This window comes from Semicossyphus pulcher, unplaced genomic scaffold, assembly GCF_022749685.1.
Source record: "Semicossyphus pulcher isolate SPU_LCO1_2020_fin unplaced genomic scaffold, fSemPul1.0.p SCAF_11, whole genome shotgun sequence".
Lineage (NCBI taxonomy): Eukaryota > Metazoa > Chordata > Actinopteri > Labriformes > Labridae > Semicossyphus > Semicossyphus pulcher.
Genome location: NW_027211615.1, coordinates 1,359,195 through 1,372,604, shown reverse-complemented (window position 1 = coordinate 1,372,604; position 13,410 = coordinate 1,359,195). Strand labels below are relative to the sequence as shown.

General features: G+C 40.8%; 1 protein-coding gene across 1 annotated transcript; it reads left to right on the top strand.

Moving 5' to 3' along the window:
• Window positions 1–1,823: 1,823 nt before the first annotated feature.
• On the top strand, window positions 1,824–12,969 carry LOC138611028 (zinc finger protein 665-like). Its single transcript, XM_069683910.1, has 2 exons — window positions 1,824–2,043; window positions 10,527–12,969. The coding sequence occupies exons 1-2, from the start codon at window positions 1,875–1,877 to the stop codon at window positions 12,767–12,769; spliced, it is 2,412 nt and encodes an 803-aa protein (XP_069540011.1). The 5' UTR covers window positions 1,824–1,874; the 3' UTR covers window positions 12,770–12,969.
• The last annotated feature ends 441 nt before the right edge of the window (window positions 12,970–13,410 follow it).

Below are 13,410 nucleotides of genomic sequence, written 5' to 3'. Positions count from 1 at the left end.
ATGAGGATAACCAGGCTGGCAGGAGCAGTTTTTGTTGCTGTTTTGTAAGCGAGCAACAGAGTTGTGAGCCAGTGGAGGGACATGAACAGTGGGATGACTTGTGCTGTTTTCAGTGGGTTTAAGACCAGTCACGCTGCTGCGTTCTGCATCATCTGCAGAGATTTGAATTTAAATGCAGGAAGGCCTGCCAGTAAGGAATTACAGAAGTCAATACGTGATATTACGAGAGCCTGTACCAGCAGTTGTGTTGCATACAGGTAGGATTTGACCTTCTTGGTGTTGTACGGGGCAAATCGACATGACCGAGCAATCTAGGGTTGGACCTTCTTGATGTTGTACAAGGCGAATCGACATGACCGAGCAATCAAGGCCACAGGAAACTTAAAGGTTAGCTGGTTGTCACTCATGACACCCAGGTTCCGGGTGTTCAACTGATTGTGAGGGAAAAATGCCAGGACCAATTGTTTTGTCCATGTCCAGCTCACTGTTTAAGAATTTCATGAAGCTCAACTGCGAAGAAGAGGAAAAAGATTCGGGAGACCCAGATGGTTTAAGTTGAAGGAGTTTATATATCTTGATCAAGGAGAAGTGACGGAAACAATACACTTGCCGGTGCAGTGTAATGCAAAGTCAATTCTAATGGACCATTCCTCATGCTCAGTATTTATCCTTTCAGATGCGGTCGTGTCTATCTACTCTATTCCATATAAGGTCCAAATACAGAATGGCAATGTAATCATTCTTACCTAAGGGTAGTGAGTATCTTCCTTATGCACATAATTAATTTAAGGCCAAGAGTGTTATGAGGTTGTCCCTGGAGAGACCTATCACCCTAAGCCTGACCTCTGAGTCCATTTGCGGTTCATGAGACCCACGAGCGTTTCATTTCAGTTTATGTTAATTCAGTGCGGTGAGGAGACAGATGCTTTAAAGCATAGATCTGTGTGCTAACTGTGATGATCTTTTTGTTTTTCACAGTTAACTGAGAATCCAGTCTGCAGTGTAGTCCTTTCACAGATAAACTATAGGGCTGTAAAGAAACAAGTTTTTATATAACATAAGTGTAGCTTACTCCCTTCACTTGTGCACATTTTGCTTCTGCAACACCTGTACGCTGTAAAAACACATACTGGGGCAGCTTGCATGGTTCAATGTAAAATGACATAGGCGACATGATGGCATTGCTTTGTTATGGCGCCTTGGCAGAACTGCAGTGTAAAAAGGGCTATTGAGAGATAATTCATGGATTTACTCACTGCTTTGTTGAATGTTGAGCCTTTTAGAAAATAGAGAATCCCCAAGATCCCAAAAGATTATTTCATTTTATCTTTTGTTTTCAAGTTTGCAATAACCTACCATGATATCACATGATTATATTCCACTTTATATTATACTCAACATTGTAGCAGCTTCACTATTTTAAATATTTTTAAGATTTTTTTTCTGTTTACATGTTTAATGTGTTTACTTTATTTACTTACTTTAATACTTTCATATGTAGTAACCACATAAAACAAGAAGTAAACACAAGTTAATTTTTTGTTCGCAGCCTGAGATCTAGGAGTTTCATTGATCAACGGCTGCTTTGCTGTAAAGGTGGTTCTTATGACAACTAAGAGCTTTTCCAAAACCAACTTTCCATCTGTACCTCGACTACAAATAATGGGCTATGAAAAATAAAGCTCTGCTTTAATCTATAGGCCAGATGAGCGTACCGGAAGTAGTATTTTTGTTTCCGGGTGTCGAAGGCTTTCTCCGGCAGAGCACAGTTAGCATATATGGATGTGCTAGCGTCCTAAAGGAGCAGAGTAATCGTAGAAAAGACGTCAGCGTTTAGTTTTCTTTTCCTTCTTTGACTCTTGGATGTGTGGAAAATGTCCGGGTTTCAGGATCTTAAAGATTTATTCAGACGGCGGCTGCTCGCTGCGGTTATCAGAGACGAGGCAGGACAAACATCAACATCCGGATACGAAGAGGAGCTCCGCCGCCAAAGAAAACTGCTGGATGTGATTTTAACACCTGAAATAAAGCTGCGGAGAGCAGGTTGGTTTTCTTTCACTGCTGGAAACGTGTTTCCTGCTAATGTTTCAGGGAGCCGAGCCTTTAGCTAACGTTCATAGACGCACAGAGCGTGTTAGCCGCAGCTAGCTCCTGCTAAGAACATACTTTGTTTACTGGACTTAAAGACTCTTTAGTGGCTGTGGTGTCATGATTATAATATGTCTGATAGCGCTTCATAGTATTTGTGAAAATCAGTAGTGAAAGTACATTAACTTTTATACAGATTCGATTAACTTAGTTAGAGATTAAGCAACCATCTACTTGTACTACACTACATTGCACATAGCGATAGATAGATCTATTCATTATTATACTAAAACATTTAAGGTTTTTTATTTTTTATTTATTTATATAAATGTTGGAGTTTTGGAAAAATCTGTCTGAGAAAAGCTATTCTGTTAAATACAAGGAATTTGTCTTGTGCTATTGGTGCATTATGGTAAGCATAATATAAGATTTAAAAAAAATGCAAAAGGAGTGCACAGAGTATTCCTGCTGTCAAGAAACTTAAATAAAATAAAATAAACAATGTAAATATAAATTCATATTATGGCGTAAGGTATGCCTTTGGTGTATGTGCAAAAGTTACTTTATGACCTACAGAGACAATGTACAGTGTACAAATAATAGTCTAAGTAAAATGTTTAAATGTAATGTAAAGAGTCAGACATGGAGGCCTGATATGATGTTACCATAATACAGTGGTTCCCATACTTTTTGTGCAGGGCCCCCTTTGTTAGAGTAAAATAATTTGATGCCCACCCTACCCTTCACCTTATACATCGACACATAAACATACATCCATACACACTTAAACACACTATCAGACTAAATGTTGTTACGATTTAGAACACTGCATGCAGAACATATAGAATTGCAACTTGTGTGTGACATTGAACTTAAAAAAACAAACTACTTTTACAGAGGAAGCAATTCAAAGTGATATTTCAACATGCATCAATGAAATTTTTAACGTTTAACAGCCATAGACTGTATAAATAATGGACGTAGTCTCAGTGACGTCACCCATTGGTTTCTGAAGAAGCGTTTTAAAGCCAGAATTGTTTTGCGCTGGGGGGCGCCATATTGGAAATGCCAGAGCCGGCTAATCCAGAGGCAAAGAGGCGGAGCGCGAACAAGCTGAAGCCTATGGCTGAGGACTATGGGCGGGCCACACAAATCAGCCAGCTATGGTTAAGAAGCTAGGCTATATGCTCCTCAGCGTAGCTAGCGGCTCCAACAACACAAACAGATGAAGTTGAGCTCAGTGTCTGTGTGTCTGTGTTGAAGTCTAGCAGACAGCCAGCAGGATCCACCTGTCATTCAAGTGATCCAGCCCCTATAATGTAAGGCTTAATATAAGTAAAACGGGTGTGTTATAAAAAAAAATTCACCCCCGTACAGTTATCTTGAACAATAAAATGAGCCATTTATAACAAAACTGTTTTTTGTACCAGGCTGTAAACATGTTTATTTCAGCTGAAGAAAATGAACATTTTCCCACCTGCAATAATGTTATTTCTTGTTTTCTGGAGCCAGCCTCGAGTGGCCACTCGAGGAACTGCGGTTTTTTGCACTTCTGCATTGGCTTCATTTTCCAACATCGGAGGTTGCTGCTTGGTAACAGCATTCATTGCTTTTAACTGATTTTCTCAAAATGGACTTTTTGTTACCCAACTCCGTGGGATAAACAATTTGATCAAAATCATCTTTGCAAGATTTACTCTTCTAGTCCTGTAGGGATGTAACGATACCTCGCAATGCAGTTGAAAATCGATAAGTGACGAGACAAATTGATAAGATGAAGAGATGAATCTCAGTACTATTTCTTAAACCGTAGAGGGCGCTATCTGCTTTTGGCTTCTCTTGTTCAACGCCATCACGTCTTTTGCGTCTGTAGCTGAATAGAGGAGTAAATAAATTGTTTCACCATCGCATTTGTGATATGCTCCAGTGCAACTGGTTTTCCACGACTTATCAGCAGGAAAAGTCAATCTGATATCACTTTTGTGCAGCCCTTCATCAGTGCATCAGAGTCTGTAGCTGTGTCCCAAATTCCAGGGGCTGCATCCTGTTTTGTCATCTGCATGTAAACTGTTGGCACGCGATGCTGCTGCTGTCACACGCAATGTATGCTAGTTGTTGCATTAGGAGGTACATTTTCCCTTCTAGCCTTTCCACAGCGACTTGAGTCCTGACGGAGGTAATTTTTCTTGTTCAAGTTAACTTCAACTGCACCAGCACGCAATCAGCTCCACGCTGATTAAACAGAGACAGTTTTTTAAAGTTCCTATTTTTTCTAAGTAACATGAACGCATCGCTGCACCGCATCTCATCACCAGCAGAAGGACCGACACAGACAATGTCTCCTCCACCAACAGAAGCTTGTTTTCCCACTCACCCGCACAGAGACAATCTGCCCGAATCCGTTCACGGATCCACCTTTGTTCACACCAAGGATCACGCCGAACACTGGACAAAACACACACTGATCACTACCGAGTGTGATCTCAAGTGAGAGGCTTTTGTCTGGGCAGAGATAGCTTAGAAAGTGTGTTTACTTATTCATGTGAAACTGCTGCTTTTTGTTTGATTGATTGTGGACCGCCGTGTCCCATTTATGCTTGTGTTTTGCTGCTGTGTTTGTTTTAACTCAACTACCACACTGAGATCAGTAAGCTGCCTTTAGATTGGTTTAAAGGTCCAGTGTCACAGCTGATGATCTGTGATCATCCGCTGAGTTACATTTACTGAGTCTGACTGCGGCTAGTTCGAGCTGCTTTGTTTTGCCTCACCGGCATATCTTTGTCCTCCTTTGTACTAACCGACATACACACACCTTCATGGTACAGATCGCGTGAGCACAAAGCTTAGCTTTTTCCACACCAGCTTGTGTAGTTTATCAGGACAGGCCACCTTCATTTTCTTTGTTCAACGTAGACTTGATCCACCATTTTGAACACATGCGCGGCGCGACCACCTTCGTGGGAGCGTCGCCATCTTGTCCTCTTTCTCTCTGCACCCCCACTTACTCGCTGTCTCTCTCTCTCTCTCTCACACACACACACACACACACACACACACACACACACACACACACACACACACACACGTGTGCTTCTGCTTTGTGCTTTGTAAATAACTGCTCTTAGTTTAGGTTTGATAGTAATTTGTTTGATTAAGTGTCATTGATTTTGATTGGTGCTGCATGTTTGTGATTAATTGTGTATTTACATTGATTATGGCTGGTTGCAAAGGTCAGTGCTCTGATTCATACCTTCCCCTTTTCACATTTAATTGAAAATATTGATTATTTAATAACAATATTTATATTTTATAAGTGTAATATTAAGACAGACTTTTCTACTTCTTGGTTATTATTCCCTGATCCCAGGGTGGTGCCCCGTAATTAGTCATTCCGACTGATATTCTTTTATTAATATTAATAATCATAATTATAGCCTCATTGTTGGATGAGAGGTGACATCAATAAACTGTTCGTCTTCTCGGCTGCTGAAGCCATCAGCTAGTGTTTCAATGAAAGGGTCTTGGATCCAAAATGTGTTTTTTCCTCACAAAAACTGATATATAATGTATAGAGTCAGAGAGTGCATCAAGGTTTGTGGCTGCCGCTTAAAAAACACTCAGTCAGTGTACAATCAGTGCATTCAAAGCAGGCCTGTAACTCCAGCTTCACTACATGCTTTGCAGATTTCATTTCTGCCTGTAGGTAGGCGGTGATGCGCGTCCTGCGTCCCTGATGCATTTAAATCTAAAGGATGCAGTAAACTCACTATCCATGCATCCTAGGGATGCACCTCACCTTTCCCATACAGAACAATACACTGTGAATGTGAACAACAAACTGGTGTTAAAAGTGGTGTTATTTGTTATGCTCCTCCTAAACTTTGCACATGATTCATTTTACTGCTAAACTTTGCACATGATTCACCTTGAATCACTGTGTCTGCACATTTACAACAGTGAAGACTGTATGGTACATGTATGGTTTCATGCATTTTACGTGCAGCTTATTCATATTTTTTGGATAATTTGGGGTGTGTTCATGCATATGGCATACATTTTGGCAAGATTGTGTATTTTTGTTTGATCTTGGAATTTCCAGCGCACTCCTACAATAAGTCTAAAATACATTGTGTAAACCAAATTGTTACATTAGTACTGTTGACTGCAAAAAATGCGTAATTGAAACCCATTCAAACCGAAATTTTTGATCCCACAGCCATCAAAGCATAAAACATGTATTGTATTATTTTTGGGTGTAATTCTGGGCTTTTGCCTTTGGAATTTTTAATTTTTACTATTTTCCAGCTGATGTCATAATTTTTTACCATATTTGGCATCTGGAGAGAGTACATGCTATTTCCACTCGGTGGCACTGTCGCACTGTTGGGGGCCTAGTAATTTCTAACCTGGCAAGATGGAGTGAGCCTTTACAGAGGAAGATGTGCAGGCAGCTTTGGACTTCACTATGGAGTCTGAGTCTGACAGCGAGCAAGAGGAATCTGACATGGAGGACACAGGTACTGCAGAAGAGGAATACCACCCTGTGTCTGATTCCTCCTCCGACTCCTCAGATGTGTCCTCTGACAGCGGGGAAGGGGAGACAGTGGGATGGATTTCGAGAAGTGGGGAAATTTAGTGGGCCCCCACCAACACCGATACACAGCAATATATTCCTACAGTTTCTGGAATGATCCCAGGACCCACCCATTACGCCACTGCCAGAATCAACACCCTGATGGACAGTTTAAATTTGTTCATCAACGACGATGTCATGAAGCTGATCATAGATCACACAAACCTGCAGGGGAGACGTACAATCCCAGACTGAAGGGATATTGATGCCACTGACCTGCGGGCATACATGGGGCTGCTACTGCTGGCTGGTGTATATAGGTCCCGCAACGAGTCCACGCGCAGCCTGTGGGATCACCACATAGACAAGGCCATCTTCCGGGCCACCGTGTCACATGACACCTATAGGCTCATCAGCATCTGCCTGCGTTTGAGGGATAACAAGCTGGCTGCGTTCAGGGACATCTGGGAAATGTGGACCGCTCGCCTCCCACTTCTCTACAACCCAGGAAAGGATGTCTGTGTTGATGAGCAGCTGTAGAATTTTAGTAGAAATTTTACATGGGCTAGAGGTGAGTTTCTTTGTTATAATCTAATACAGCACAAAAAATAATGATGATAAGGACTGATGTTTGTTAAAACATTTGCGATAGTATGTGAGTATGTGCAATATTGAAGTGGGTTAACACCTCTACCTCCCTGCAATGTTTGTTTACATTTAAGTTGTATGTTAGTTTTCTAATTTAGATTTACTTGAGTAGGTTTACTTTTCAGATATGTTTATATTTAGATGTATGTTAGTTTATATTTTAGATTAATCTAGTTGAGGTTATTATTTATTATTGCTGTTAGTACTGTGCAAAAGTTTTAGGCAGGTGTGAAAAAATGCTGTAAACTAAGAATGCTTTCAAAGATATAAATAATAATTGTTTATTTTTATCACTTTACAAAATGATCAGTGAGCGAACAAAAGAAAAATCTAAATCAAATCAATATTTAGTGTTACCACGCTTTGCTTTCAAACCAGCATCACTTGTTACAGGAACACTTACAGGAGCACACAGTCAGGGATTTTATAGGATTATAGTCAGGTGTATGATCAACCAGTTATACCAAACAGGTGCTAATGATCATCAGTGTCACATGTAGGTTGAAACACAGTCATTAAGTGAAACAGAAACAGCTTAAAACTGGGTGAGGAACAGACAAACTCTGCTACCAAGGTGAGGTTGTGGAAGACAGTTTCATGTCACAGGTCAGACACCATGGCAAGACTGAGCACAGCAACAAGACACAAGGTAGTTATACTGCATCAGCAAGGTCTCTCCCAGACAAAGATTTCAAAGCACACTGGGGTTTCAAGATGTGCTGTTCAAGCTCTTTTGAAGAAGCACAAAGAAACGGGCGACGTTGAGGATCGTAGACGCAGTGGTCGGCCAAGGTAACTTAGTGCAGCAGATGAAAAACACATTGAGCTTATTTCCCTTTGTAATCAGAAGATGTCTAGCAGTGCCATCAGCACAGAACTGGCAGAAACCAGTGGGACCCAGGTACACCCATCTACTGTCCGGAGAAGTCTGGCCAGAGGTGGTCTTCATGGAAGAGTTGCCGCCAAAAAGCTTCCGACATGGAAACAAAGCCAAGCGACTCAACTATGCACAAAAACATAGGAACATAGGTGCAGAAAAATGGCAGCAGGCGCTCTGGACTGATGAGTCCAAATGTGAAATATTTGGCTGTAGCAGAAGGCAGTTTGTTTGCCGAAGGGCTGGAGAGCGGTATAGTAATGAGTGTCTGCAGGCAACAGTGAAGCATGGTGGAGGTTCCTTGCAAGTTTGGGGCTGCATTTCTGCAAATGGAGTTGGAGATTTAGTCAGGATTAATGTCGCCTCAATGCTGAGAAATACAGGCAGATACTTATCCATCATGCAATACCATCAGGGAGGCGCATGATTGGCCCCAAATGTATTCTGCAGCAGGACAACGACCCCAAACATACAGCCAATGTCATTAAGAACTATATTCAGCGTGAAGAAGAACAAGAAGTCCTGGAAGTGATGGTATGGCCCCCACAGAGCCCTGATCTCAACATCATGGAGTCTGTCTGGGATTACATGAAGAGACAGAAGGATTTGGATGTTTGGAACAACCTACCAGCCGAGAATTGATGCTGTTTTGAAGGCAAAGGGTGGTCACACCAAATATTGATTAGATTTAGATTTATCTTCTGTTCATTCACTGCATTTTGTTCATTGATTAAAAATGAATGAATGAATATTAACACTTCCGTTTTTGAAAGCATTCTTAGTTTACGGCATTTTTTCACATCTGCCTAAAACTTTTGCACTGGACTGTATATCAATATTTTATTCCACTTTCACTGAATGGAATCGTTTCCCTTGCTTCAGTCCTGTTAATTTATACCAAAAAATGTGTACATCTTTAAAACGTTAACCCCTTAAATGCCAATTTCAGAATCAAGTATCAGAATCATGAAAAACATGCAAAATAGAAATAAAGTCAATATACTAAAGCCATACGACAAAGTTGTTTTTCTATTGTGCCAGTATTATGTGAATGATTAGCAACAACTTTTAAATTGTTTAAACAATTTTCATTTTTTTGTGGTTTTAAAATAAAGGATTTGGCCTGTCAGTTTATTCTGCGTTTTAAATGAGTTATTGCATATTTGCCTCAAAAGTTTTACACTCCAATATGTAATAGTGTTGAGTACATTGAACATCAAAATATTATGAACAGAAAAACTATTTTGTGTGTGTGTGCGTGTGTACACTGAAACACACTCAACCACAACTTGATGTCTGCTTGGTATAAAAATGAGAAATACATTTTCCACGACTACAGGGCACCACCCTGGGATCAGGGAATTATAACCAAAAAGGAAAAATCAGTCTCAATCTTACACTTGCTGTGGAAAGGCAATGTGGGATGAGTCAGGCTCTTTTATGTCCTGTGTGACTTCATGGCTAGGTCACATGACCTCCCTGGGTTTACCACAAGGTTTCCTCCAATGGAGGTAGACCAGGTCATTGTAGCGTTTTTCCATGTGGTCCTTCTTTGTTTAGGCTTCTTTTCCTTCCCTCTTTGTTTGAGCTCATGGTGAGGTCCCAACACCACAGATCAGACAACAGAACCAACCTGGTTAGAGCTGAGCAGGAGGTAAAAAAAAAGAAGCAATTTAAGAATGTTCTGAAAATGTATCAAGAAAGAATGATGAAAATGGCTGACTGGCTTTTCTTTGAATTGGGGAAATCTTAAATGACAGGCCAATCAGCACAGTTTCTAATAATGCTGAAGATTTGGATCAAACTACACCTAACTGTCTTTTTTTTCTCAAATCCAAGCCTTTCCTTCTACACAGCGGAGTTCAGTTCAATTGACTGTTGGAAGAAGAAGTTGGTGATATTATCTGCCGTTTGCTAATGTAATTTTCTTATGCCCAGGTTTATTTTACAGATGTTGGTCTTTTTAATTATTGCAAATGATGTGATGGTGTCATGTTAATATTTTTGCATGGAATAAATCTGTAGTGCCATTTGTTTATGCTAAAGGGCTTTTTTCTAAACAGTAATGAAAAAATATTTTGATCCATGTCTTCTCTGGTTGATGTATGTAAACCGATGTAATCCACTGTTAACCCCCTGCATAGTGATCAATGAACCGGGAGCAGGCAAAGTTTCACAATGTCATTTGGCCGAAACACGAGATTTTCATAAGTACAGCTGACAACAGTCCCCAGCTATGATGACAAAGTTTATATCTTCATCAACAAAAAGTTTTTTAGATTTACGTAAACATTTGGTGGTGAATTTCTTTAACATATGTTTTAATTTCTTTACCTGCAGACGTCCAGCAGCTGTTGGTGATTAAACAAGAGCTTCCCCCTGAACGGCAGGAGTGGAGCCCCAGTCTGGACCAGGAGGACACTGAGCCCCCCCACATTAAAGAGGAACAGGAGGAATTCTGGATCAGTCAGGAGGGAAAGCAGCTTCAAGAACTAGAGGAGGCTGATACCATCAAGTTCCCCTTCACTATTGTCACTGTGAAGAGTGAAGATGATGAAGAGAAACCTCAGTCCTCACAGCTTCATCAGAGACAAACTGAACAGATGGAAACAGGAGCTGATGGAGAGGACTGTGGAGGAGCAGAACCAGCCAGGAACTCAGATCCAGAGAGACATTTACAACCAGAGACTGAGGTCAAGACTGAAGACTCTTCTGAACCTGAGACTGAAGACAGTGATGATGATTGGAAGGAAACCAGAGAACATCAGTCAGGTTTAAACTCTGTGGAAAACTTTAAAGATAAGAGACCAAAGAATGATGAGAAATCACATAGCTGTTCTGAGTGTGGTAAAACATTTAAAAATAAACAGTATCTGACCACACACAGAAGAATTCACACAGGAGAGAAACCCTTCAGCTGCTCTGAGTGCTGTAAAAAGTTTTACCGAAAAGGGCATCTGACTGAACATATGTTGGTTCACACAGGAGAGAAACCCTTCAGCTGCTCTGAGTGTGATAAAAGATTTACCCGAAGAGGGAGGCTGACATTTCACATGGCACAGCACATACAGGAGAAACCCTTCAGTTGCTCTGAGTGTGGTGAAAGATTCTCTTGCCCCTCTCAGTTAACAATACACACGGGTGTTTGCGGTCAAGTTTCAGCTTTTCATCAAAACCAAACTGAAGTGAAAACGGAGGCAGAAACAGGCACTGATGTAGACGACTGTGGAGGAGCAGAACCAACCAGGAACTCTGATCCAGAAAGAGATTTAGAACCAGAGACTGAGGTCAAGACTGATGACAGTATTGATTATTGGAAGGAGACCAGAGAACATCATTTAGGTTTAAATGCTGTGGAAAACATTAAACATAAGAGAACAAAGAATGATAAGAAATCACATAACTGCCCTGAGTGTGGTAAAACATTCAAAGGGAAAGGGAATTTGACCAAACACATGAGAACTCACACAGGAGAAAAACCCTTCAGCTGCTCTGAGTGTAGAAAGAGATTTAGACAAAAAGAGCATCTGATCCAACACTTGAAAATTCACACAGGAGAGAAACCCTTCCGCTGCTTTGAATGTGGTAAAACATTCACAGAGAAAGGGAACCTGACAATACACAAGAGAATTCATGCGGGAGAGAAACCCTTCAGCTGCTCTGAATGCAGAAAAGGATTTCGACAAAAAGAGCATCTGACCCAACACATGAGAATTCACACAGGAGAGAAACCCTTCCGCTGCTCTGAGTGTGGTAAAACATTCACAGAGAGAGGGAATTTGACCATACACATGAGAATTCACACGGGGGAGAAACCCTTCAATTGTTCTGATTGTGGTCAAAGATTTACACAACAGACGAGTCTGACACTTCACATGGCAAATCACACAGGAGAAAAACCCTTCAGCTGCTCTGAGTGCAGAAAAAGATTTCCACTAAAAGAGCAACTGATCCAACACATGAGAATTCATACAGGAGAGAAACCCTTCAGCTGCTCTCAATGCGGTAAAAGGTTTGGCTATAAACAAAGTCTGACCAGTCATATGTTGGTACACACAGGAGAGAAACCCTTCAGTTGCTATGTTTGCAGTAAAACATTTTACCGTACAGGGCAGCTTAGCTCACACATGAAAATCCACACAGGAGAGAAACCTTTTGACTGTTCTGAGTGTGGTAAAAGATTTACCCAAAAAGGGAGGCTGACATTTCACATGGCACATCACAGGGGGGAGAAACCCTTCAGCTGCTCTGAGTGTGGTAAAAGATTCTCTTGGCCTTCTCAGTTAACAAGACACAAGGGTATTTGCGGTAAGGCTTCAGAGCTTCATCAAAACCAAACTGAGGAGAATAAAGAGGCAGAAACAGGAGCTGATGGAGAGGAATGTGGAGGAGCAGAACCAGTCAGGAACTCTGATCCAGAGAGACATTTAAAACCAGAGACTGAGGTCAAGACTGAAGACTCTTCTGAACCTGAGACTGAAGACAGTGATGATGATTGGAAGGAGACCAGAGAACATCAGTCAGGTTTAAACTCAGACAATTTTGAAGTTCCCTTCAGTGATATGAGTAAGAAATACTGCTGAGAAACCACACAATAATTATCATGACACCAGTAGATTTTTTGGGAGGGGGGGTAATAAATGATGGTATCAGATCAGTGCATTGACTGACATACTCCCTGATACCTGATGTGTGTTGGTTTTGTATGAATGAATTAGTTTATATGTTTGTAACTAAACAAGATGTCATTGCTTTGCTCTTATCCATTCAACATGAAGCAATAAATAAGAAGCGTTACGCAGGTGTTAATTTATTGTGTTACTTGGTATTTTAGATTACATACAATAACAAAAATGGAAAACACAAATATATGCCGGTGTTGTGGAGATTTCAGTTCAGACTGCAGGGTGCTTTTTAAGGGCTAAAAGTTTGTTTTTTTTACCTAATCTGACTATGGTCGGTCTGCAGCAGGATCTCACAAACCCCTGTTCCATACCAAAGAGACATTAGAAACTCAAACTAACACTAGTAGATGGTATTCTTTCTCACTCAACATCAGTTTGTTTTTACAAGGTTACAGATGAGCTGTCTAATGATCTTGTGCTACCCAACACAGAGACCTCCAAGGAACCAAAGAGTAACAGAACAAAGAGGAGATGGCAGAAGAAAAGAAGCATCCTTACATTATAACTGACTAGACTGCATAGCTGGCCCCAGCTTGGCC